The sequence below is a fragment of the Peromyscus californicus genome, unplaced genomic scaffold (genome assembly GCF_007827085.1).
Source record: "Peromyscus californicus insignis strain IS unplaced genomic scaffold, ASM782708v3 Scaffold_15__1_contigs__length_86483966, whole genome shotgun sequence".
NCBI lineage: Eukaryota > Metazoa > Chordata > Mammalia > Rodentia > Cricetidae > Peromyscus > Peromyscus californicus.
The window spans coordinates 38,137,654-38,165,624 of NW_026294447.1; the positions used below are offsets into that span (position 1 = coordinate 38,137,654).

The 27,971-nt window shown below is 43.8% G+C and overlaps 1 protein-coding gene across 26 annotated transcripts in view; it reads left to right on the forward strand.

Annotated features, from left to right (window-relative positions):
• Nrxn3 (neurexin 3) overlaps positions 1–27,971 on the forward strand; it is a 1,637,399-nt gene that overhangs the window by 45,118 nt on the left and 1,564,310 nt on the right. For all 26 annotated transcript variants that reach the window (XM_052738656.1, XM_052738661.1, XM_052738645.1 and 23 more), the window contains exon 2: positions 24,612–25,996. In XM_052738656.1, the coding sequence (XP_052594616.1) occupies positions 25,288–25,996 (709 nt within the window). In that variant the 5' untranslated portion in view covers positions 24,612–25,287. The remainder of the gene's footprint in view (positions 1–24,611; positions 25,997–27,971) is intronic.

Below are 27,971 nucleotides of genomic sequence, written 5' to 3' on the forward strand. Positions count from 1 at the left end.
CACTCTCAGTACAGGGTCTTCCCACAAGGCTCCCTCTTCCTAGTCCACTCTTTCTCTTCTCCACTTCTATTTTTTTGGTTGTTGTTCTTGGTACTAGAGTTATTTCTCTAGTGAAGGCCAGAGTCTCCTCTCACGGCTCTCCCCACCTATGTCCATTCGTGGGCATCTAGCCCTCAGAGGGATTTGTCCCAGCACAACCTTGCATCACCCCAGCTGGTTGTTCAATCTCTGATTCTCTCACTTGACTGAAATCTCCACAAGGGCAGGACCTACATCTGTTTTTTGCAGCTCATGCACATCAGGCCCAGCATCCTGGAGGTGCTCAATCAAAATGATGTATTCTATGGGCTTGCTCAAAGAAAGGAAGATGCAAAGAGACTATTCGGTTATCTGTTAAGTAAAAACAATGTAATAGACATAACGTGAAAAGGAGGTGGAAACAGCTGCTTTTGGAGCCTGAGTGACTGAGGGGGCTTTCGAGGTCCTTGTCAATCTCTTTGCATGGAGTGGAGGCTGGGGAGGTGGATGGAGTCTCCATGCATACTTGCATAGGCAGTGAATAGGATCCAGATCGGGGTCTGACATAGTTACTTTGTTGTTGTTGTTCTGACCACCGTAGTGTCTTGTATGATTACAGAAGGTGTGATTTGAAGGCAGATGCCAAGGTTGAATGAGGACCTACACTCTCACTGTTGATCTAACACTGAGCAAGCCTTTAACCTGTTTGACTGTGATTCCTCAGTAATGTACAGATGCTAATGTGTCCTTGGAATGAAAACTTTGAAAATTAAAGGAGATAAGATACAGTGGGTTCATTTTGTAATTACTCTATAATACAACTGTTACCAGCGTATGATGTTTTATTTCCATTTGGTGAGAGGATTCACAAAAGGATGGAGGTTAGGGGAGGGTTGGGCTGCATCCAGGCTGTTTGTACTGATTTTGCTTCTGTGCCTACTCTGGCCCTCTCCTCTCCTATATATAGGATACTTCATATATTTCTAAAATGAGGGTTGTCTGAAATTTCTTGGAGCATCAACTCTTTGAAGGAGAGAGGAAGTCTGAGGATTTTCTTGGAAGAGTGTCTTAGCCTATTGGCCCATGTTTCCCATCAGTGAAAGGAAGGAGCCAAATCTAATTTGATGGAAGCCACAAAAATAATTCTTATGAATGGGAAATACTAGAATAGGGAAGTGGGGAGCTATCACTAGACAGGCTTACAAACAGGGTCTGGAGTACAAGGAAACTGCCATGGATTTAACTTGAGAGGAGTGTTAGATCCCAGGAGGAACCTTCTGATACTGCATGTCCTTAAAAGTGAGAAATGGAAAAAGAAACAGATTACATGGACATTGGTTTCCAGATGTCTTTACCAAGAGAAGGAAAAACGAAGGGTAGCCATTTTGGCACTGGAAATAGATTAGGAAGGGTTTGAAGTGATTTCTATCCTGTAGACACTGATATCACATGGAAGACTGTGAGATTTGGGCTTCGGAGGTCCTTTCTGTGCATATCTGTGTTAGGAACCACTTCTGTGGTCCTGACAAATGACTTGGCGTAAGCAACTCACAGGAGGAGGGATTTATTTTGGTTTCTGGTTTTGGGGGGTATCCGTCCATCATGGCTGAGAAGGTGTGGCCAAGAAGAGCAGTTCACATCATGGGGGTCAGGGAGCAGAGGGAAGGGACCAGAGGAAGTGGTCTGCTTTTTCCAACTAGACCCCATCTCCCACCTGTCACCATCTCCCATAAAGCTGTGTGTTCTGAACCCTGTTGAGATTACCAGTTAGGATGAACTGTTAGGACCCCCTCCTGCGTTGGACTCAACTGTTTACCACCACTGCCTGTTTGTGTTGAGGATTCGAGTAGGTGTGTGAGCATTGTTCGGCTTTCTACTTTCTGCCTGTGTTCTGTACTTTGGCCCTTTCTTGGCTTCCTCAAGTATATCTATCCAAGAGAGTTGCCCTGGCACCATAGTCCACACAGCAAAACATGGTTGATTAAGCACTCCAGGCTTCAACAACATGAGGCATTTTCTGCCAAGGTGGCTAATGAAAGAGGAAACAAGAGCACGTTTGGTTAATTTCTTTTTCTTTAGGGACTTCGATACAAAAACTTCAGCTGGTTGTAGTTTTTGCTGCCATGTTCAGCAACTATTTCCTTTCCTTATTTTAACCCTCTGAGACTGGATGGAGATTTCTCAGCAAATGTAAAAGTCATTATATTCAAAGACAGGTGTTTTCTTCCCCCGTTAAAGGTATCAAAGTTAATTGTAATTTTTGGGATTGTCTGTTCAGTCTAGGTGTGGAACACAGCTTGTAGCTAATGATAGCTTGAGTTTTAAGCATTTTTCACACACTTTATTTCACGTGGACTTTCTGATGTCCCTCTCGCTAGTATTTATTTACACTCCTATTTTTCAGATGAACAAACTGAGGTCCAACGTGGCAAACCTCAATGAACCAGTGTCCTTTCTGGTGTGAGCTCTTTTCTGTCTTGTTTTACACAGTCCAAGCGACAGTGGCTGAGACTCAGGGCCCCTTGACCTTCCACAGCCCAGACTTGTGAGCTTCACAGTAGCTAACAGGAGCCTCTACACATTGGAGAAGGGTGATGATATTCCCAGCCATGCTGTAAGATGAGGAAGTGATTAGTTTCTTTGAAATTTTTAGTTACCTAGGGCAACTCTTTCTGACAAAGTGCCATAGAATGGGTATCTAAAGGCAGTGGAAATACATCCTCTCGTAGTTCCAAGGCTAGAAGTCCAAAGCCAAGGTTGTCAGGACCATGTTTCTTATGCAGACTTCCAGAGAGGATCCTTCACATCCCTTCCCAGCTTGTGGTGTTCTCAGCAACCCTTGGTGCTCTTTGTCTTGTCGTGACATCTTTGGATTCTGCCTCCATCATCCCATGGCCGTTTTCTCTGTGTGCCCTTGTGTCCAGAACACTTTCCTCCCACGGAATCACTACTCAATAGATTTAGGTCACCATCCTCTTTCTTTCTTTTCCTGGTGCTTCAACAAAGGAAGCACCCTGATAAAACCAACTCAAGGGGAAAAGGGTTTATTTGAACTCACAGTTCAAGGCATCTAAGTCCAGGCACAAGGAACTTGAAGCAGCTGGTCATGTCTCACCCACAAGCAGAGAGCAATAGATGCTTGTGCTGCTAGCTTTCTCTTTTTTATACAGTCCAGTGACAAGCTTAGGGAATGGTGCCACCACTTTCAGTGTGGGTATTCCAACCTCCAATAACATATGCAACCTGATTCCTCACACACATGCCCAGAGGCTAAATAATCTTTCACATGTGTGCCTAGAGGCTTGTCTTCTACGTTATTCAAGTTGGCAGCAAGCACTAACCACCACACTTCTGATATGACCTCATCTTAAAACACCAGCAAGGACCCTATTTCCAAATGAGATACAGGGGTTAAGATTTCTGCAAATTATTTTCAGAGACACAGTTCAACTCAAGCCATCTCATCTTGGCCTGCTGCTCCCATTTGTTTGATTGAAAAATTTTTTATTTTATGTTTTAAAGATTTTATTTTTAATTTCAATTGTGTGTGTGTGTGTGTGTGTGTGTGTGTGTGTGTGTGTGCCTGTTTGATTGTGGTTTTATATATATATGTGATTGCGCAGTTTACACATGCTGGCTGAGGCTGGTCATATCAGAATATGCTAGAGCTTGAGTTATAGGTAGTTGTGAGCGGCCTGATGTGAGTGCTGGGAGCAAACCAGAGACCTGTAAAAGAACAATATGCACTCTTAACTAATGAATAAGCCATCTCTCCAGGCTTCTCTCTCTCTCTCTCTCTCTCTCTCTCTCTCTCTCTCTCTCTCTCTCTCTCTCTCCCCCTCCTTCCCTCCTCCATCCCCCCCTCTCTTTTCTTTCTTTTTTGAGACATTATCTTTTGAGACAAAATCTCACTCTGTAGCTTAGGCTGGATTCAAATTCATTGGTCATCCTTCCACTTCAACCTCTCTGATGCTGGGATTACAGATATGAGCTACCTTGCCCAACAAAAGGCCTTCTTAGAGGTGACAGTTTGCTTATTGTAGATGGTAGTTTTTATTTAATAAACGTATAAAATTCAGGAAAACAGAACCCTCCTTATTTTTATCATTCAAATAAATGGTTGACATGTATTTGTTTCCAGTAATTTCTTTTGAAGAACAAAAGCATTATAAATATGGATTTAACAATTGAAGTTACTCATCGTTAGAGTGAGTTGTCCTGCCTCTACAGAATGGCTGGTCTCAATCAGGAACATTTGGAGGCGACTGCTGTCACCTAGCAGAGGTCAGAGATGTTGTTAAGTATCCTTAAATGCACAGGTCAGCCTAATAACAAAGGTTTACCTAGTCTCCAATATTAACAGTACTTAGGGTGGAAAACTCCATTTTAGAAAGAACTTTCATATATTGACGAGGGCCCCCAAGAAATTTTTTTCATGCTTTCATATACATTTATAAGCCTGGGTAAACAACATATGGTATTATGTTGTTCTGTGTGAGTCTTCTTTAAGTTTATATAAATAGTAACATAAGATATTCTGTATCTTGGTTTTTCTAAATTTTTGCATCTATCTATGTTGATATATATGCACATATATAATATACATATTAATTTCTCTAAACTGATCTGTTTTTCTTGAAATTTTGGCTTAGTCTTTAGCAGCTGAGCTAGCTCTCTGGCTGTGTTTTTCTGTTTTTAGCATCTTAGCTGGACACCATGGCTGAGTTAGAAACAGAAGAATCACTTGGACCCAGGAGTATGAGGCCAGCTTGGGTGGTATCGTGAGACTTCTGTCTAGAAAGGGGGCTTGTTTTATGAGATAAAGGGTTGTTAGTTTATTTTTCCATTAGGCACACTTTGAGGGGGCAGTTAGAGTAATTAGATTTTATTTTCTAGTAATATCTCTTAGTATGGAAACCTAAGACCTAGCTGGAAAGCCTAGTTGGGAAGCAGCCCTCTTTGGGGGATGGTAATCCTCTCCAAGAACATAATCCTTCTAGAACGTTTGTTCAAAGCCTGGGACCTATGATAGGGTTGCACCACTCGTCTCATCTGTAGCCTTCCTTGGTTTTTCCTATTTTTCACAATCCATCAATATTTTTCCTTCCCTTTGGGACTAGAAACCAGATCATTTGGTACTGGGGATTTCTGAAGGAGATTCTTCTCTTAATTAACAGGCCCTGGTCACAAACAGCTATTGGCCATAGATCCAAGTTTCATGTGTCAGCTGGCCTGGTTTCTTCTGAGGTTTTTCTCCTTGGCTTATAGATGGTCATGTCCCCTGTCTGCACACTATCTTCGCTTTGTTCTTGGCCATGTACACACATTGTGTTCCTATAAGGACAGCATCCAGGTTGGAGGAGGCCCATCTTAATGACCTCAGTTTAGACTAATTACCTTTTTAAAGAATATACCTATAAATGAACTCACACTGGGCACTGGGTGCTTAGATTTCAATGTAGGAATCTTGTGGTGGATTTGTTCAAAGGAGTCCCAAAGCAACCTCTCTTTCATGTATACTCTTCCAAATATTCCTAGGAGATGGTGAGATCACAGTACACTATATGTGAAATCCAATACCAAGAACTTTCTTATGTTTAGCTGGAGTATTTCAAATCCTACATTAAATTTAGAGATAGCAGAATCAGAAAACCAAGTTCTAGAGGAAACCAAATAGGATAACGATTTTTGGAGACCTCTTGGTCTGCTTTTGAGTAACCTCATTAGATATCCATAGATGCTTATATAGTCAATGTTGACATTCTTAACTTCAAAACTAATCAATCATGGACCCAAGTGGAAAACACCTCTGTCTAAAGTAGAAGGCCTGGGTTTGCTCTTGACTCAGCTTCCTATTGGGTAACCTTGAGTAGCTTAGTCCCAAAGCATCACTTTCCCATCTCTACAATGGAAGTTATAAGTGTGCTGGTCTATTTCTGCAAGGATAGGATAAGAACAGCACTTGGTGAGTTTTCAAAAATGTTATTTCATTGTGGAGTCTGAATATGAGGAGATTGGACTCTTTCCTATTTGCAGCAAGGAGCTGCCCTAGAAGCCTGGGAGTGATCTGTTTAAATGTGGGTTTCAGAAAGTTAATTCTGGCTTGGAGGCAGTGCAGGAGAGGTGACAGTGGAGAGGCATTGGGAGTGTGAAGACCAGCTATCAGGGAGGTACGTCTGGATTAAGTTGAGAGGTGGCTGGATTGGAGGAAGGAAGGGTGGAGAGATGTAGAAAAAGGAAAAGAGGGAACGACAAGAGAGGAGTAGAAATTAGCACTAGAATATAAGAAAGATGGGCGTGGGGCATGAGCGAGGCAGTGGAGTGAAGGGAGGGAACCGTACCTTGGTTGTTGGCTTACTGGGCTTGCTGGAGGGAGCAGGATTTAAAGGAATGACCAATTAAGAGCAATAGTTAAAGGAACATGGAGGAGGCAAGTAATGAGTTTGATTATGGTCCACTTATAGCTGAGTTGCTTGAAGACCCAGGACCAAGACTGAGAGAGAGAGAGAGAGAGAGAGAGAGAGAGAGAGAGAGAGAGAGAGAGAGAGAGAGAGAGAGAGAGGTGGGAAGAGAAGAGGAGCAACAGAGTGGCTTTCAAGGACACCCAGAGAGGAAGGAGAACAGCACAGAGACGTGGCAGGAAGGGACCCGGAGTAGGAAGGCAGCAGGAAGGATGGCTGTGGGCAGGACACACACACATCTGCACTGGTTTGAGTATTTCAGAAGCCACTGGGTAACTTTGAGAAAAGCTGTGTGAGATGGGGACATGTCGGGTGTAGATGCCAGCATGCAGAGGACAGGGATAGAAAGGAAATCTTGGAGATTATGAATTTTGATAGAGGAAAAGATTGCAGAGAATATCCTGAAGAGGAGGGAAGATTCTTGTTTCTTTTTCTGGTTATTGGCAGGCTGCTGAGCAGTGGGTGAGGTGGAAAAGCAGTCCGTGGAGCCTGGAGAGAGTGAGTTCAAAAAGTGTTTGTTGCTAGGATGAGGGCCTGGGGAGGTGGGAGGGCTTGGAAGAACAGTGCTGGGGGAGTCAGATTTGAAGGGACCACTTCTTTTTTCTTGTTTGAAGTTGAGAAAGGCGAGGAGTAGGTGAATGCAGAGAAAGAATATAACAGAAGGGAAGGAAGAGTTCTTGTTCAGGGCTCTGGGAAGGCCTTCCCAGCAATATAGGGCCCCTGATGGTATTTTCTGGGTTAGCAAGGTGGAAAGGGTTTGGAAGATCTGAAGAAGAGGGTCGAGATTGGGGGAATGTTATAGATGGCTGACTAACTGAGATAGGAGAGGAACAGAGTGATGGTTGCATTCACTGGCAGAGTTCGGCTGATGGTTTCCGATACTGACCCATTGCTCTGGAGCAGGGGATGCCAGTGTTTAGATTTATCCAAGGAGGAAGAAAGAGGATGAGAGAACCACAGAGCACTGTTTAGGTAAGAAGTGAAGATAATGGGGCAGGGTAAAAGTGATATACTGTGGGAGTGAAGGCATTGGGCTGGTATGACTGTCCGCCGTCTACAGAAGGGGATTATAGGGAGATGGAAAGTGTAAAAACATTTGTGAGAGGCATTTAGATGATAAATGGTTCTAGGAGAGTTTAAGGTCAGGTAGCTCTTGAGGGAGTGAGATGAAGGTGTAGTTCATAGAGTATAAATGTCAGGAGCCACAATGTTAGAGCAATGAACACATGGGCATTGAGTACAATGATAAGAGTTAGGGTACAGAACAGAAGTTACAGCAGCTAAATATCTCCATGGATGTGGAAGAGTGATTTTGGGTCACGCATCCATCATTTGTCAGAACCTAACTGCAAAAGTCTTGCTGGTGTACCATGGTAAGCATTGATTGGCTTACAGATGAGGAACCTGCCAATCTAGATCAGGTTCAATGAGGTAATTCTGTAGATCCAGCTTGCGTAGGTTACATGGAGTCTAGTTGGTTTAGCTTGGTACCAGTTGGGCTTGATGACTGGCGTAGCTCTAGTCATTCACCTCTTGGGACCCACCCAGCCATGTTGGCATAAGGGCAACAGAGCCAAGAACTTCTCAAACATTTTGTCATGTCATGCCTGCTGGCCTGATAACATTTCTTTGACCAGAGCAAATCACATGACCAAGCCCAAAGTCAAGGTGCGAGGAAGTATACAACTTTCTGCAGATGGGCAAGAGCAGAGAGTGATGTTTTTGACTAACACTATGGCCAGTTAACCACAGGTGGTAGGTCAGAGCTAGGAAGAGGAGTAGAGGTGGGGCCGTAGGTGGCAATGGACTCTCAAATGATCACAGAGTGTTCAAACAGGGGTGAAAATAAAGGATGGTGTCTACATAGCTCTTGTCCTGAGATACAAGGGGACCTGACAGAGAGTGTTTGGCAAAGAAATCATTGAATTAGAAAAGGCCCCAAATTTTCTATTGTGTGGAGTCAAATGTGAACAGCAGTCATTCTAGCCAGTCCAGAGAGAAGAATTCAGAAGAGGGATGGGGCAGCAGTTGGTTATGGAATGTCAGAGAACTTCACGTAAGTTCTGGCCTTCGAAATAAAATGAGACGACACATACCTTCAGACAGACAGATGACAGACAGTTGCATACATGCATACATGTATGTACACACATGCAGACAGCTTTTAGAAGAGCTCAACTTGACCCAAAGTCTAGTCTCCAGAGGGCTTACTGCTTTGGAAGGCCTTGTGAAGATCAGTCCCTGCGTGGCCTTGAATGGAGCCCTGGCTACCTAGTTCTTCCCTCTCATGAAACAGGGCAGATGCTTCTTCCCAGGAGATGTTTCCAGGGAGAGCTGGTCACACAGTTCCATACTATACTTGGTATTTCACAATTGCTTTTACTCTGACAGGGTGTTGGGATTTTTTTTTTCTGGCACTACAAATAAGGAAGTGAGAGGGTGGGTGTGGGAAGGAAACTATTTAAGTGGAGATACAGTAATAGAACTACTTCATCCTTGGAAAGATAGACTAGAAGAAGGATGGATGGGAGCGAGGCACCTCAAACCTTTGTCTCTTCTCAGATCATGTCACTCCCTTCCAATGTTTTTGCCTTTCCCTCCTACACTAGGCCCTATGCTCCTGGAGAGGAGATACTGGCTTGTCTTAATTATAGCTCTTTCCTCAGGCTAGCAGCTCACACAGAACATACAGAAGAGTGCTCAATGAGTCTGTTTGAGTGGATGAATGAATGAATGAATAAATGATGGAAAATTCATAAGCTAGTGAATCCATCTTCATTAAAACGAACTCAGAATTGTCTTTCGGTAATGTCACTCAGCAAATATTTAGGGACCTCTTGAATTTTAAACAGGATGACTAGGCCTTCATTGCAATGAGACACAGCCCTTGCCAGATGGCCGCCTATCTGCACTTGCAGCTTTGGGAGCAGTGACTAACAATACAAGAGCCAGTCACACTGGATTGTCTCGAGCCTCAGTTTGTCCACCTGCAGAAGTGGGGGCGGGGTGACTTGGACCATTCGGATCCCTTTTCTTCCAGGCTTTTTGGAACTTTCCACATCTATTGTTCATTGTGTTCTCTAAAACAGGCAAACAGATTTCTTTCCCCTTTCTTTTTTTAAAACACTTTTAATTAGTTCTTTGAGAATTTTGTACAATGCATTTTGGTCATATTCACTTTGCCTCCCCCAGCTCTTCCCAGATCCACCCTGCTTATCTACTCCTCCAACTCTGTGTCCTTCTTAAAAAAAAAAAAATTCTTTAAGACCAATTGTTCTTGGATGTGTGGTCTTCTGCTGGAGCATGGTCACTTACCAGGGGCTACACTCTTAGACAAAACTGTTTTTCCTTCTCTCAGAAGCTAATAGTTGTTACTAGCTCCATGGCTAGGCGTGGAGCTGTGTAGCTAGCTCTGCTTTCCATTGCTGGGATTTGGTATGGCTTAGGCTTGTCTAGGCTTTGTATATGAGGTTACAGCCTCTGTGAATTCATTTGTGTAGCTACCTTGCTGTGTGCAGAAGACAATGCTTCTGTATAGTCATCCACGGCCTATGGTTCTTACACTCTTACTGCATTGATCTCTGAGCCTTGGGTTGGGGTAGGGGATATGGTATATATGTTCCATTTAGGGCTGAGCATTTTTTTTTTAGAGCATCTTGTGGCACTGGTTTTCCAAAGACCAAATTTTTGGAAATCATGGTTTAGACCAGTGGTTCTCAACCTTTCTAATGCTGTGACCCTTTAATACAGTTTCTCGTGTTGTGATGACCCCCTAACCATAAAATTATTATGTTGCTACTTCAAACTGTAATTTTGCTACTGCTATAAGTCATAATGTAAATATATGATATGCAGGATACTGATAGGCGACCCTTGTGGAAAGGTCATTCAACCCCAAAGGGGTCGTGGCCTATAAGTTGAGAACCACTGGTTTAGACTGATTCTGGTAGCTCGATCCTTGTAGATTTTTTTTCTGAAGGTCCTCCCCATCCCACTTTCCTGGATGCACTTGTGTTAAATGTAATCACATCTCAGAAATTTTCCTGTGCTTAGGATGCTCTGGCTACTTTTTAGAGCACCCAGTAGCTTCAGACATCTGGTTATCTTTTTGTCCTGGTGATGTTGGAGGCTGTTGAGGTTTGTGGATTAGCTTGGACCTGCTAAACTTTTGGTTTGATTACTATATCCAGAGAGCCCTGCACTATGGGGAGGATCTGAGGCATTTAGGAATCTATCTGCTTGGGGAAGTTTGGGTTTGAGAGTACTGAATTGTATAGGGAATGTGGTCAGAGGTTAGGACACGTGGAGCAGGATACAATTGGGATTTCTCAAAATCAGGCGGATGTAAGGCAGAGCAGAGGTTGGAAGGGGGCTGTTGGCTGCTTTCTGTCTCTTGGATTATCTACCTAGCTGCAATACAGCCTCAGTTTGGGGGTCAGCCTGGGTGCTGAGGTGTGTAGAAAACAACCACGGAAAGTTAAGAGTGAGGAATGGGGGCCAAGTGCCGTCCTCTTTGATACCTGCCCCATAAAAGCTAAAGTCCTCTCCTTGTTCTCTCTAGGTCATGACGCGTCCCTTTCAAAACAGGACCCCATACCATCTGGAACCCAACTTGTGCATCATTTCATTGGTTTAAAATTCTTTCAATGGCTCCCCAAGACTGTTTAGTTTGCAACCCAGAGCCTTGGGAAGTCTGTTCCCAAAAGGGCTTTTCAGTTTACTACACTTCTCCATTCTCCCCTCACCTTGCACTCCAGCCAGGGAGAAAGGCTTCCTGAATACCCCAGGATCATTGATGTTTTCCTGTCTCTATTTATGACTTTCATTCAATAAAGATATCTTCTCTGAGACTGAGTCAAACTGCCCACTCTTTATGTATTCATCCACTCCCATATCAATTGTTACTCATGTAACTATTTCCCCTAGCTTGCTGAGCTCTGACTAGAATGTTTTGAACTCTGAGACCTTCTAGGCTGGTAGGAAAATGGTAGGTATTTATTAGAGGTTCTTTGAATCAATGAGTACATGCAAATTTTGTTGAATAAGGTGGAAATTATGATCTGTTGACTCTGTCATCTTTTCTTAGGGATTTGCTTTTGTGCGCGCGCGCATGCGAGTGTGTGTGTGTGTGTGTGTGTGTGTGTGTGTGTGTGTGTGTAGGTGCAAGCTCATATGAGTATGAAATATAAGAAGATTTTATCTAGTTTAGAATAATGTATATCCAGCCAGGCTTGGCAGAAAGATGGTGTTACAGGGTGTTCTTTTTTTTTTTTAATTTTAGCAGATGAAGTTTTGTTATCTTTCAAGCATAGCACATTTTTTAAAGCTGAGCTATAAATAGATACTAATAAGTAAGGTGGGAAAATTAATGTAAAATTACAGGTTGTATTAGTCTTGATTGTATAATAATGTATCATAAACAAAGGACCATAAACATTCTTGCATTATTCTTAGAGCTCCCAAGCTGAAGCCATGCAGGTAGAATCATTAATTTTTTGAGCCTTAATTTGAAAAGGGTACTAATTTTCTATTTTAAAAATTGAAAATCTCTTTTACTGTTAACTAAAATGAAGACATTGTAGAGAAAGATGGTGTTGAAGTTCTCTGGTTTTTTTTTGAAGGCAACGGAAATTGCATTTGAGTTATTGTAGTTCTGAATTAGCAGCCCTAGCTGAGGGGCTTTGCTCTCACCTACAAACTCATTACCAGAAGAATCCGGCATTGGTGGGCCCTCTGTGTGCTGTCCAAATGTATTTAATTACTGCAGGATCAATCCATGGGTTGCATTTCATATGCTTCTCGTGATTTTTAATTCATGGAATGAATGTCTGTGGCAGGGGCTACACTGTTAGATTGAGAAGGATTCTGAGGCGCCACCGGCGCCTGATAGATTAGGAAAGTGTTCTGTGGGCATATGAAAGGGCCATTCACATATGTATAAGTTTCACCGAAAAGATCCTTGAAACAATTCCTATCAGTTTGATGTAAAAATAGAAACATGAGAACTTATTTATTGTTCAGGTGCTTGAATTTAAGATGTAAGATTATATTATTTCCTCACCAAATGGTGTTCTGTCTCTGAGCTTCAGTATCTTCATAGGTAAAAGGAGTTGAGAAAAAAAGTAGCACTTTTATGAAGGATAGGCGAGAGAGCGTTTTGTATATGCTGACCTAAGCTGCACACATTAGCATGTACTATTTTTAAAGGGGCCTATGAGGTCATTGCTGTATGTATCTTCTACTTTGTAGTTGTTTCCTTCTTGCCTGCTAACTATCAAGGCTTCAATGGGCATTACTTACTTTAGACTCTCATTTCACAGCACATGAAAGCCATGCTGGCTGTTGGCCATGGAACACCATCCAACCCAGGGTTCTCCCTGGGACCTACCTTGGGGGTTTTGTGTGGGTGAAGTTGAACCCTATTCCTCTTAACCTACTCTATGTATTCTTAGCAAATCTGGAGCTAAGGACTTTGCCTTTCTTTCTCTGGCTATCCCACGGTTGAAGATCTAGAATCTAACAGAGCTCAAGCCTTGGCCAAGATGACTAGGGTGACTGAATTCTATCCTGTGTATTTCATCGTCTAGGAGGCAAGCTTAGGCATGTTCTCGTGGTGATGGAGCAAGGATGAGCAAGCAGACTAAGAGCCTCTGTTTACGTCATTTTTGCTAATGTCCCACTCAGAGAAAGCGAGTCACAAGAGTTAAGGGTTGGGTACAGCTGTGCTCAATAGAAAAGGGTAATTAGCAAAAGGTATAGGGCAAAGGATGAACAATTGTTTAAACAATATTATTGTAGAAATCTCTAAAGTCATAGTGTGACTAAGGATGACATAGTGATGATGATGGTGATGATTATGATGCTGCTGCTGACGGTGATGATGATGATAGTGGTAGTGATGATACTAATAGCAGTTACTGGCTTGCCCAGATCTCCTTAGGTGCTGACAGGAATGGACTTCTAGAATTGGTTTGCTCTTGGCTTATCTGATCAGAGGACTTTTGATTCAGATACCTTCCCTCACTCTATTATGTGGTTGCTTTCTGAGCAAAGCTGGGGCTGTGGTCCAGTTATCTGCATCACCTCCTCTCAGCTCCTAGGCAGGTGGTAGGATATGGAGATGCGGAGGGATATGATTTTACTCCAAAGTTATGGGAAGAGAAGGCTGGAGAGTGCTCACCAGTGCTGCAGAGGGATTTTCACTGGAGGAGTGGGGAACTGAGAGGACACCAGGGTCAGGTATGGGAGAGTTTGGGGAGGACATCTCAACCAGCAGGAGCAGCAAATTCAAGGCTCTGAGCCTGGGTTGGGTTTAGAGAGTCTTGAAAGTACTAAGATGCTGCTGTGTTTGGGGGACACTGAGCAAGGGTTAGAGAAATAGTAGATTCGATTGGAATGGGCACGTTGACCATTGCTGCACTGGAAAGTTCTGGATTTCAGTCTGGGCATGCTGAAAAAAATCATTGAAGGGATCTTAATAAAAAAATGCTTTCTGTGTAAACAAACAAACAAACAAACAAACAAACAGTTACGCTGACAGCTGAGTGGGCAAGACTCTGTATGGGGCAAAGATGGACACAAGGAGCCTCATTAGAATGCTGATGCTTCATCTAGGAATGAAAAAAAAAACACACTGGTAGAGTTGAATTGATTAGGGTACAGCGAGGTCTTGGGATGTAGGGCCAAACATAGAATGTCCTATCAAACTATCAGGGCACAATGGGGCGTCTGAAGACAGCAAACTAGAGATGGAAGATTGGGAGAGGATCTGGCATGGACTCTGGAGCAGAGTTAGTTATGTCAATTAATTAATTAATTCATAGTACAGTTTTCATTTTACATTTTGTAGTGCTTAAAGACTCCTTATGTGGTCTTTGGTAGCGATCTTAGAGCAGCATCTTGGGTCTAAACCAAGGGGAGGGGGTTTAGTTCTTGCAGGTATAATTAAGGCAATTTTTTTTATTGTTTTCTTGTGAATGGCACCCTTCATATCACAGTGTTTTACATAAAGTGGGAAGCACATGGGCATGGGCGATACTTTCTTCAGCAAGTCCCTAATGGCTGTGACCTCTACTGCATTTGAATGATGAACTTCTTAATGGTCTAGTTCTTAACTCTTGTAAGTGGTAAATCTGTGCAGTGGATAGGGTGCCCATGGCTATACTCCTTCTTAACATCATTGTCTTGGAAGCAAGGCTCTGAGATCTGCTCGATATTAGCTTTGATTATAATTTGGGGACATTCTTTGCTCATCTCTAAAACAAGAATCATCATGGTTACTACTATAGGCCCTTCTGGTTGCCTCATGCTATTAGGTGATAATTTTCCTAGCAAAAGCAGATCTGTAGTCTGATTATTAAGCAGCCAGGATTAAGTGACTTCAAATGTTAATACACGTGGCCTAGTGTGAGGCATGTATTACTTTTGTGCTTGTTACATATATATGCCAGAAGAATAGTGTATCAGCCTTTCCAGGGATTTCCAAAATCACAAGAGGATCAAATTACTATTAGCCTTGTTCTGAATGCTTATCCATACTATTCTCTTCTTAGAGGCTGTATAGTGACTCCTGGTCTCCAGGTTTAAGCCTTACCTCTATTGTAACTTTCTGGAAACAGCATTTGTGGGTACTCCCCTGCCTTTCTTCCCGCCTTTGCTCTGCTTCCCTCTCCCCATGTACTAACTTACAGGTATTATGGTCTGTACCCCAGCTGTCTGAGGCACAACTGCAGAGGTGCTATGCCAGGCCCCACATCCCACTAAGGGTGAACCAGGGATCTATCTTGCCTTGTCTGGGCCTGAGTCTGTCCAGAGCCTCTCCCAGTCCGTTCTCCTCTCCCCCTGCCAGCTGCGGCACCTCCTGCTTTGTTAATAGAGAAATTGTCAAATAATGGGAATAATTAGCACAGTGGGAGCTTTACTGTGTCCTGGAAAGAGAACAGAGAGAGCCCTCCAAGCAGCCCTAGACGTAATTGCTAGGCAGGCTTATTTTCTCTTGTCTGTGTCTTTCTCCCCTTCCCTTGCATTCGTTTGATTTTTTTCTCTCTTTGTGTAGAGAGAGTTGGCTAGGAGAAAAGACCCGTAAATTGCACCCTTGCTGGGCTGGTGCTGTGAAAGCTGGGTACGATAGTCTTCTAGGGCTAAATAATTGCCCTCTCTCCCCACCCTCTTGCAGGGGGAAGGATCAGCTAAGCAGCGAGCTTATCTGTCCCTCTTATTTCCCTCCAATTTCCTCTTCTCTAGCCCTCCCTGTTCCCCTTCCCCATCCCCTCATGTAAAGAACTCACAGGCTCTCAACTGAATCTTTTTTAACGGTCCCAAGAGGCGAGGATCTTGAAGGGTGATTATCTTCATTATAAATTATTAACTCTCGAAGCAGCCAGATGGCTTTCCACCTCATGGCTGGGAACTCCAGGATGGGGAGGCCCACTGGCAAGCAGAGGAGAGGACAAGAGAGGAGAGTTGGCTGCTTGGAGAATGATCCCAGCTTTTAGGGTTTCTGGCTGCCTCAGGCAGTTGGGGGGGCGCGGTGCTTGGGATTCCACCAGCACCTTGTAAGGCTCAAGTTCTATGATCTGCAAGGAAAAATTAGCTGTTGTATATTAGCCCTCAGATAGCTCAGGGTTCTGGTTAGAGATGGAGTGATGGTGGCCTGTGGGGAAGAGATTAATGCCTTGAGTTACTTCTTTATAAACCTAAGAAGCTTGCTAAGATCTGGTAGTAAGATGTGATTATTATCTTGCTTTGTGTGGTCTTTGATATCTATCATCCTTGAAAGTGAACCCACCAGTTTCCCCATTTTATAGGAGACACAACTGGAAAGGCCACATAGCTTCTTATATAGTGACTTGGTTCCGAGTTTGAGGAAGACTGACTCTGAAGTTCGGTCTAGTGCTATCTCTCACACCAACCAGAACTATTTGTCTGTCTGTCTGTCTGTCTGTCTGTCTCTTTCTTCCATTCTTCCCTTCTTTCCCTTCTTCTGTTCTTTCTCTTCCTTCCTTCCTTCCTTCCTTCCTTCCTTCCTTCCTTCCTTCCTTCCTTCCTTCCTTCCTTTCTTCCTTCTTTCCTTCCTTCCTTCCTTCCTTCCTCCCTCCCTCCCTCCCTCCCTTCCTTCCTTCCTTTCTTTTGTTAGATTTTTGAGACAAGATGTCATGTATCTAAGCTTAGCTAGGCTAGGACTAGCTATGTGTCCTAGGACAGGCTCAAATTCATGGTGATTCTCCTGCCTTAGACTTCCAAATGCTGGGATTGCCGGTGTGCCTTACTACACCTGGCTCAGACTTCTTATCCACTGGCTTTGTCTTACTTGTCCCTCAAATTTTCATGAAAGCAAGTCAGTCTTTCTTCATCTCAGAAGCCTCCTCTGGCCACATCAGCCCAAGAATATCTCTGGACTTTGTCTGGACTCTATTATATTCCATGTATATACTCACTTAGCACTGAATGTTTCCCCCAAAAGGTGTCCAGCCCTTTCCAGGCTATGGAGATTTGGTTCATCTGGAGGTCCTTGTAAGATCAAGACATAAGTACTCTTTTCAGACCTTCCACTCACTGAACTGAACTCCACCCAAAGGTCAAAGGAGAACCTATGGTCCTTTTCCCAACTTAAAGAATGCTTCAGTCTCCTACCAAAGACCCTGATTGAGCAGCTGATGATTGTCTCTGTAAGCCCCCAATCTTGCCAACTCCAAAGGCTTCCAAGAGACTCCACAATGACTCATTGTGTGTCTGTGTATGCATGCACATGTGCATACACAGTGTACATATGTGTGCATGTGTAAGTCAGTCAGAGGATTACCTTGAATAATGTTCTTGTTTTTGAGACAGTGTCTCTCACTGGCCTGGAAATCACCTAGTAGTCTGGCTGGTTGATGAGCCCTAGAGATCCTTCTGCTTAGTGTTGGGACTATGCAGCATACACCTAGTACTTTTTATGTGGGTTCTGGGGATCAAGCCTTCATATTTGTGCAGCAAGCACTTTATCAATTGGACTCTCTCTCTCAGCCTTCAGGAATAACTCTTTACATGACCTGTGACATTGGGATAAATTTCAAAGAAGCTCACCTGTCTTGAATACTGTCCCTGAGCAGGCCAGGTGGAACCACATTAGCCATTCTGAAATAGGAACCCTGAGGACAAACATTAACCCTAATGGAAGCATCCAACAGTAGCTGGATTTCTATTTGTGCTGAGCACTGGGGACCTGAGCTAAGTATGTACTCTGTTATTATGTCCATGATTCATATCAAGTGTTGAGACACAGAGAGGCTCTGCATCTTGCTCAAGGTCACACAGGCATCAGGTGTCATATCTGGGATTTGTCTGGCTGTGGAGCCCATGTTGGCAGCTGCTACCTCATACGCCTCTGTTTTATGTGGGACCCTGGAGGCTGCCTCATCCCTTTACCTTTCCATCTTAAATTGCTTAGATTCATAGCTTTTTACTTTATTAGCATGAAACTGCCTTGCAGGGCTTGAACTGCTTTTTACAAAATTTATCCTGGTATCTGGAACATGAGTGTTTCATGGCTTAAAAAAGACAACTAAAGGAAAAAAATCTCTTTCCCTCAGCTTACCTACACCTCTCTCAAAGAGTGGAGTTTAAATTAAAAACACAGTGAGAGGCACCAGACTGCCAAAGACAACCATCTTCTCTCTCATCTGTGGTTTGTGTCATCTTAGATTACATTTGGCTTTCTGACAGCCACAAAAAGATGTATATATCACACACACACACACACACACACACACACACACACACACACACACACACACATGAGTGAGACATTGGGTCAATTTCATTCTGGAATTCTTGTTGAATACATAGCTAGAAATCATAAGTTTTGTTCTTGTTATGTTGGAGGATCAAGTCGTATAACCTTCCATTATCACCCTTAGAATTTGTTTGATTAGATGCAGGCTGTAGAGTAAGCCCACCATGATCCCTTGGGATCTCCGCAATTTCATCCGTACACTCTCAATGCCAGCTCGAGACCAGAGGGTTCCTTCCTGTTCATCTAAGCACTTGAGGAAAATGCGGAGCAGGCATGACCTGCTCTCCTACCTCAGCCTGCCTCTCAAGAGGGTCCCACTTTCTTTGCTTCCTGCTCTTCAGCCAGTGCCAAGTCTTAGTCAATCTCACCTTCCTCATCCTGTGAGAGACTTGTCCAGAAGACTGGCTTCTGGCCCGAATATTACTCTGGCATATCTTTCCTGCGATCTATTAGTATTCCTGACAAGAATGGAAGTGGGCCCAATATTAATGATTTTTATTCACATGGATACATCTGTGTGAGTGTGGGTCTGTGGGGTGATTGAGGAGGCCAGGAGAGGGTGTTGGATTCCCTGGAGCTGGAATTATGGGCGATGTGAACTGTCTGAATTGGGTACTGGGAACCAAACTGTGTCTACTAGAAGAGCAAGAAGTGCTCTGTCATCTGTCCATTTACCGCTTCTTACTTTTTTATGGGAATTATTTTTATTTTTTATAAGTAAAAAGAATGTTAAAGTTCAAGGTTAAAGGAAAAATTTCTTTTCTTTATCTATGTCTGTCACCTTTTCCAGTGTTAACACATGCCTTTTCTGTAAGTCCACTTGACAGATGGGAGTTGAGATCCTCAGGGACTCTTGTCCTTTCCCTGATCTGAAGGGGAAGCAGCAACACTTCTAAAATGGGGCAACTTGGTGTGTGTGTGTGTGTGTGTGTGTGTGTGTGTCTAGAAGCAGTTTGGCAGGTAGACATAACAGTAGAAGGAGGAGTGGCTTTCTTAAACATGACAAATTGTGAAAGGGAGGACCAGCATGTGAATGGACTGAGAGAGACTGAGAGAGACAGGGACATCTGCAAGGCCTGGTGAATGAATATTGGTTCTTGGTTTCCTAGATGAGAGATTGGCTTTATCTTGGGAAGTGTGAGTAAGGAGTCCCAGGCTCCAAACAGAAAGCAGAAGTAAATTTCTTTAAAACCCTTTACACACACACACACACACACACAACCACAAAAACAAACCAACCCCCCAAAATGAAACAAACAAAAAACAAACCTGTTCTCCAGGTGACATAGGAAAATGGCTAGATTAGCATGTAGTATGTGTGAGGCAGTATACTATGTGTTTTTTAAGAAAATATACAGAAAGACACATGCGTCAGAAGGCAGTGCTCAGTCTATGAGTTTGCATACAGCAAACACCTGCAGCATCACTCAGATTCTGAAATGAATTCCACTACCTCTTCTGCCCTCTTCTCATAGGTAACCACTGGTGTTCAATAACATAGAATAAATATTTTTGCTTCTTTTCTGTTTTGTATAAACAAAACATGTACAGTACATTCTCTTCCATGTCTTATGCTTGTTTCAACATTATGCTTGTGAGATTCATCCATGCTGTGTCTAGAAATGAAGACTAGTCACCTTCAAATTTGGACACCATTTTGCCTGTATAAATTAAAATTTATATGTACTCTCTGCTGCAGATGGAAGTTTGGTGATCTTCTACTATGGAGAGTAAGGCTATGAACAGTCTCAGATATCTTTAGACATACTAAGCATTTCTGTTGGTACCTACTTAGTAGGGGCATGAAGTCATGAGGATCTAAAAATGTTCAGCTTTATATGTTTTATTGTTTATATGTTTATAAACATAGATGTTTATGTTTTATTTATGAGGATTTATAAATGTTCAACTATGACAGACATATAATCACAGTTTTTTCAGAATCATGCATATATACAGTTTTACAATTGATAGAGTTCAAAATTAAATTATTGGGTAAGTATTATCATCCCCTTCCCTCTTTTGGAAGCACTTAAAGGTGTTTCCCAATGTTAAGTGCCTATGATCATGTGAATCTGGGTCTAGGTATAGCTCTGCCTGACTCAAAAGCCTATGTTCTCCATTTTTCTTGATACTACTTTCAGATCTTAGACCGAATTTGTGCCTTGACCCTCATTGCCTGCAGCAGGGCCTTACTTGTGTATTAAGGTAGATATAGTGTCAGGGGATGGTGGTGGTTGTGATTTAGTTGAAAGAGTTAATTTCTGAGATTATTGAGTAAGAACAAACCTCCATCTACCTTCAAGGTGAGAGAAGAAGCATGCCTTTGCCCAAGATTATGGGTGATGGGGATCCAAAGCTTTGTTTCGGGGAGAGGACGTGATGTGAGTCTCAGATCACAGAGAGTTCCTTCAGATACAGATGGGGCAGTGTGAGAGGGGAGCTTTTGTCAACTTCCCAAAGACAGAACTTTTGATAGCCCAGTATTACTAGAATAGTATTTATCAGGACTCTTGGTCTTGCCTCAACTCAAACTTGTTTAAATAAAAATTAAGTTCAGTTTATGTAAAGAAAGTCCTAGGACCCACTCCTCTTTAGGCTTCATTAGATCTAGATTTTAAAACAATGCCATTAGAAATCTGTCTTTATGCCTCTTTTGGCTCTTACCTTTCTTTGTTGTCTTCATCCATAGACAAGATTATCTTTAATAATAAGAGTGGTATTTGTCACTAAGTATTGACTTTGAGAATAACAAGGTGGAAAGACTAAGAGAGTCATGTCCCAAATAATTCCCTTTAAAGTCCCAGCACTAACTCTAATTTGACTCAGTTTGGATGGCAGACTTATCTCTAACCCATTTACTGTGACCAAGAGATTGGAATGCCCTAATGGGCTAGCCTGGATTGTGTCATCTGAGATTAAGGTGAATCTCATTTGAATGACACAAACTGGGATTGGTGGTAAAAAAATCTTTCACCTCTGGAATGAGAGATGTAGTGAGTGAGGATCAAAGCCAACATAAAGCCCTTAAAGAGCCTCTGCAGTCCTGGTGAGGGGTCTAAGAAGCAGTTAAGAAGGTTCTAGACTCTATAGGAAAGTTTGAAAGCCCCACCTGGGCATTGTAAGGCTGGGTAGAGGATGAACATCATCATGTCATCCCAACCATTCTAGTTGTAGACAACGTCCTATCTCTTGAGTCTGTTTCAAGCTAAACCCCCATGGCCATTGGAAAAGGCAAGGAGTGGGTGGGGAGGGCAAATGGCAGCCAAATCTTCTAAACCATTCTTGTGGCAAATGGCCCACATGTCAGAGTTGTGTGAGGTCTCCCTTGCATCCTAAGCAGCCGGAATATGAGACATTTGCAAAGATGTTCACCCAACATAAAAACTGTGCTGTTCAATAATTATGTAAATTAGCTGGCAATTAGATAATGTCACTCACTTTCCATTTCTTGCTTGGTTCCCACACAACAGATAAGTGTTTGGAGCTTTAGTATCATCCTCAACCTTCCTTATGGGCTTTGGAGCCAACCACCTGGTCCCCTGTTGCCTGTGCTGACCTGTGGCTCAGGAGTGGGTGGCCATTAGCTGACTGGTTGAAGAAGGTTCTCTGTTGTCCTTTGTCCCATTTCTTGAGGGAATAGGATTTCTTCAGAGGCATGTTCTGCTTGATGGATGAAGAAAGCTAAAAGATAATTGCTGGCAGCAGTTGGCTGGAGGCTTTGGATATCTCATGTGAGGTCATATATAGCTTTTGGACATTTGGGAAAATTTTCAAAGGTCATGATAATGTCCCTAGGTCAAGAGCTTTAGGAGATAATGTTGATGGTCAATGTTGTATCATCTTGATGGAGTGGTTTAGTGGTATCATTCCTGCATCAGACCTGCCTGGTACCCAAGAGAATAAAAGCTTGGCTTCTCTCAGTCAGCCCTTTAGATTCCTCCTGATACACAGTGTAGGGATGTTGTTGTCTCCAATGCTAATCTGATTGAGAGGGAAGGACAAGAGTCTGAAAGTAGAGACTCATTTATATAGATTACTGTGGTCACCACAAAGTAGGATGGGTAAATTCCCACAATGCTTTCTCATTGTGTGTGCTTGGACATTGTAGTTCTTCATTTATTAATGGGTTTCAACAGACAATTAGACAGGTATTTATTTGCCTTCCAGGACCACTTGGGGTGGCATCTTGAAAAGCTGAGGGAGTACTTAGTAGTGATGTCCTTGTATACAGTGGGTCTGTGTTGAAGCCTCTGCATGGAATAGAAGTCAAAGGACCTTATAGTGGCTCTTGAATTCTGTTCTATGGTTCATTCTTTGTATAGAAATTTCACCACTCCTGTTCTATGACAATGTCCTAATGTCCTGTGGTAGGCACTATGGTCAAGCAGTTGCTTTCCCCAGTCCCTAGGGTGTTGCCACAACGAACAATTTGGTTCTATTATGATTGACTGTCTCCAAAGTACACTTGTCCTCCACCAGTCTGTGATGCTTTTGAGTATGGAAGAGTGTTTTATGCTACTCTGATCCAGTGGAGTGGTACCTGGAATGAATTAGAGTTAGGTAGACTGGCATTTCCTCTCTCCTGGAGGATGCTGCCTTTTGACTTGGTTATGATATCTCACTCAACACATTGATCATATTCTTAGAGACTGTTAAGTCTCCTCCAGTCTTTCCTTTCTGTTACCTACCTTTGGCCTCATATCTCCCACCCACTCCACTCCAACAGCCTGTACCAGACTCAAGACTTGTACATTGACTACTATTCTTAAATATTCTTTCTGGATATTTCCATGGCTAAATTTCATCTTGTCACGGACAAGATGTTTGTGTTATTGGCATATAGCTGTGGTGTGAGTGTAGTTGACTTTGTGTTATCAAAGTGCCTTTAACCAGTACACACACAAAGAAATCCTGAACTCTTGGTAGTAGGCATACAACCCTACAAGTCAGCATCAGTATATTCCAATGTCCACATTCTAATTGGCTATCCCTTGAGCCTATGGGGATACCTATGCCATACTCCAGGAAATACTGCTTGGGTAAAACCCTTTCATGGAACCAAGACTATTGTGATGATGGATTTGATCAGGCTCTTATGGATACAGGTTTCTTGTTTGTGTAGAACAGGAGTTTGTCCCTGTTTAAAGGGATAGCATCTTCCTCTTTGGTGATGTCCTCATTGTAAACAGAGTGAACTGCAATGCTCTAATGGAGACTATTGTGAACCACTGTGAACTATAAAATGTGACAAGGAGTAAGCCATAACTTGCACAGCCCTTGGAAATTACACTGACTGCTTTATCTGAACAGAGCAATCACTAGCTTGGTTAGGTAGATCAGTAGCTTCCTTCAGGAACCAGGGCCCAAGCTCAGTGGATATTGCTGCCCTCCTAGTCAATCTAGTGTCACTGTCTGTGACACTTCTTAGCTATTCATAAATTTTCTCAATACTGTGCATATATGCATTGCCCTCCTCTCTCTCTCTCTCTCTCTCTCTCTCTCTCTCTCTCTCTCTCTCTCTCTCTCACACACACACACACACACACACACACACACACACACACACACACACACAGACACTTCTCATCCACCCATTCCTTTTCAATTTGGAAGGAAAAAAACCCAACCCAGTATATATTGACCACTTACTATGTACAAAGCTTATGCTGGGACCACACTACACGAATCTCACTAATTTTTCTCTCAATCTTGGAAAGGGGCTATTATTCTGTCTACTTTTCAAATTATTAAGTAGAAATTGAAATAGGCTAGGAATATTGTTTTACATTTCATGTACAGGAATTAGAATCCAAACTCAGTCTTTCAATTTTTTTTAATATTAAAGTTTTTTTTTAAGGTTTCCCTAATATTTGGTTAGAGATGGAGGCTGTTTTGCCTACTCATTCACTTCTCCTGGTTTTTATGTATATTTCTTTCTAAAATTTAAGGTCTTAGACCTCTTCTTAAGCAATGGATTGTAAAATTGAAAAAGAAAAAATGTTTTTAATATATAAATAAATAAACATTATATATGGGTATTTGAATGTTTTAAAATGTTAATGTTTCAATTTTGGCTATTTGCAAAAAATGTGCTGATACAGCTTCGGGGACTTTCCATGATGTTTGCATTTTACATCTGGAAAATCTAAGTGTGTCATTAAAAGCTGGGCTCAGGATCTTGCCCTGGCCATGGGAGAACTGACTGGACCCTTGTCCTGTGCGAAGTACCTAGCGTTGAAGTATCTAGAATTGCCTGGCTGGCACGCACGCACACTCCATCAATCTTCGTGCCGTGGGATGTAATCATTGGTGCTTAGCTCTAATCCTGATCTCTTCTCTCCCTTCCCCCACAGGTCTTCTCTCTGGAGTCCTGCGAGCTGTGCTATGGGCAGCATTGCCTCCGGTCAGCACCATGAAGCCTGAATCCGCCTCTGCTCTGCTCTGGGCCCTGCTCGGCCTGAGTTCTCAGTTGCTTGCCGTTCCCCTCCCCAGGGCCTGCTTCTGCTAGACAGTAGAACCTTAGCCCTGGTCCTGGGCTTGGACCTACCATTCACCTGGCTCTCTTCACTGTTTCCTCCTCCTCCATCACGGCCTGGGGCTCCAGCCCTGTCCTTGGTCTCCCTGGCTAGGACATTTGCCGGGAGGGGCACATTTCTGAAAGCTTGTTCCTACCCTGGGCTCCTTCTCCTCCTTGAATCAAGGCCTCCGGATCCACGCGGATAGCTGAGATCTTTTCTTGGAGCAAGATAATTCTTCCTCACCCCGCCCCTGGTTTGTCCCACCCAACATCCCCTGTCTGTTTCTTCTGCCCCTACTGGATTTCTTGCCTGTGTGCCTATCTAGGGCTGTGTTGTTCCTTCTCTTCCTTCCTCAACCTCCTAACATTCCTGCGTGTTCTCTTCTCTTTGTGTGTTCTCTGTGAACCACGTTGTCTTCTCTCTTCCATCACCAAAGCCTAACCCTGCCTCCCACCCCCCAGGGCTGTTCCCTGGCCTGTCTATTCCTCTGTGCTCTGGCCCAGCAGCCACAATGAGCTTTTCCCTCCCCTCCGTTTTCTTCACCCTAAAGGTGAGCATCTTTCTGGGCTCCCTCGTTGGGCTCTGCCTGGGTCTGGAGTTCATGGGCCTCCCCAATCAGTGGGCCCGCTACCTGCGCTGGGACGCTAGCACGCGCAGTGACCTGAGCTTCCAGTTCAAGACCAACGTGTCCACAGGGCTGCTCCTCTATTTGGATGATGGTGGTGTCTGTGACTTCCTCTGCCTCTCCCTGGTGGATGGCCGAGTTCAGCTCCGCTTTAGCATGGACTGCGCCGAGACCGCTGTGTTGTCCAACAAGCAGGTGAACGACAGCAGCTGGCACTTCCTCATGGTGAGCCGCGACCGCCTACGCACTGGGCTGGTGATTGACGGCGAGGGCCAGTCTGGGGAGCTCCAGCCTCAGCGGCCCTACATGGATGTGGTCAGTGACTTGTTCCTCGGTGGCGTCCCTGCTGACATCCGGCCTTCTGCCCTGACCCTCGATGGAGTACAGAACATGCCCGGCTTTAAGGGATTAATGCTGGATCTCAAGTACGGCAACTCGGAGCCTCGGCTTCTGGGGAGCCAGGGTGTCCAGTTAGAAGCAGAGGGACCCTGTGGCGAGCGTCCCTGTGAAAATGGTGGGATCTGTTTCCTCCTGGATGGCCATCCCACTTGTGACTGTTCCACCACCGGCTATGGTGGCACACTCTGCTCCGAAGGTAAGAGTCCCTCCCCCTTCCCCCCCCAACTCCCTCTGCGTGCTATAGATCCTCCTGCCGAGTGACTGGGTGAAGGCAGGAGAGGGCTGGATTGAAACCAGCTCTATGTGCAAGTGCAGCTTCAGCAGAGTGCTGTATAACTGGGCCTCCTTCTCCAAGGGAGTGGTAGAAACTCGTCTCCTTGCTCTCAGTGGAAAAAGGCACCGGATCTCAGCAGGAAGAGAGTACAGGCTACTCAACCGTGCACTCTGACTCAACTCCAAGGGCTAGGTGGAGTAGACGGCAGAGAGTGTACAGCTCAGCAGGATTAGCACAGAAGGAGGAGCAAGGGGGGGACTGAAAGCAAAGGGGCTGTCTCTGCCACTCCCGACTCGTGGAGACTTGGACCCCATCTTCTTCCTTCTTCCTTAGCTTAAGCAATGCCCTGCTGAGAATGGAGGCGGATGGACTATAGAGTCCGTGCTTGGCCCTGTTACAATTCAGTCTTGTTATGCCACCCCTTAGCCCATGAGAGGCAGCTAGAAGGGCATCAAGGAATCATTGGAGAGCCACCTTTCCTTGTCCTAGCAATGAGGTTATTTTATGAGGCTCCTCTTTAGAAATGGCTTCCTTCCCAGCACTTGGGAGGCAGAGGCAGGAGGATCTCTGTGAGTTCGAGGCCAGCCTGGTCTCCAAAGTGAGTTCCAGGAAAGGCGCAAAGCTACACAGAGAAACCCTGTCTCGAAAAAAACCAAAAAAAAAAAAAAAATGGCTTCCTTTCCTGAGTGCTCCATATACTGAGATATGTGTGGATGGGCACAGGGCTGGTCTGGAGCCTTGTCCAGTGGAATCCCTCAAACTATGCTGGAAAACTGCCTATATCCAACTACCACTTGAGACAGAGACTAAGGGATGGAGAGAAGGAGGGAAGAAGAGAAGAGAGTAAAGGAGAGAGGGAGGGAGGTAAGGAGGGAGGGAGGAAAGGAGAGAGGGAGGAAGGGAGAGAGAGAGAGAGAGAGAGAGAGAGAGAGAGAGAGAGAGAGAGAGAGAGAGAGAGAGAAACATTTTCTTGCAAAGAACTTAAGTTGCCCCAACCTTTCCACACTAACTTCCTAACTTCCACTGGGTGTTACATGTGAGGAAGTACTTTAATATGACAAACACAAACAACATAAATTCCTGGCCCCCTGCACTCACTATAGGCTTAGATTTGGGGAAGAGAAATCATTGAGGTGATCAAGGATGTGAGAACTGAGGAGACAGGTGTGTATCTCAAGAGGGTAGGATGTGGAGGACACAAAATGAGTTACATTCTGATTCTTCTTGAGATGTTTTGTGTTGTCAACCCATTGGGCCCCTCCATGGAGGTGGTGCCATTCTTTAAGGAAGATCAGTGGTTCTCAACCCCATCTGAACATTGAAATCACCTTGGAGGAACTGAGAAACTTTCAAGCCATACCCAGGCTTATGATACCAGCATCTCTTGGGGGAGGGAATCCCAGCAACTCTATTTTTAATATTCCAGCTTCTCATATGATCCCAATGTACAGTCAAGGCGAAGTATTCCCTGGTACAGGGTCAAAGAGGTCAGAGTGATGTTGGAAACCAGGGTCTCTCTTGGGGTTCTTGGTCTCATTAATAAAAGAATTGAAGGATGGACTCAAATGGAAGCCTGAGGAAAATTTTATTGGGTTAACAAACAAACAAACAAATGGTAGACAAGCTGTAAATCTCAGCAGCTTCCCAGTGGCAGAGAGAAGGAAACAATCCTTGCCCTTTGAGATAATCTGGCATGGAAGTCAACCACATAGCGAACAGACAGCCACATGGTAGGGATGGAGTTTTCAAGAAAGAATAAGGAAGCCCCAAGTGCCAGGAAAAGCATACTTAGGCTATGACTAGGATCTGAAATCAAAAGACAGAAGAGAAGAAAAGATAGCAATGCCTGTCGAAGGACTCAGAAAGATTCACAGACCCAGCTGAACCTTGTCGTGGC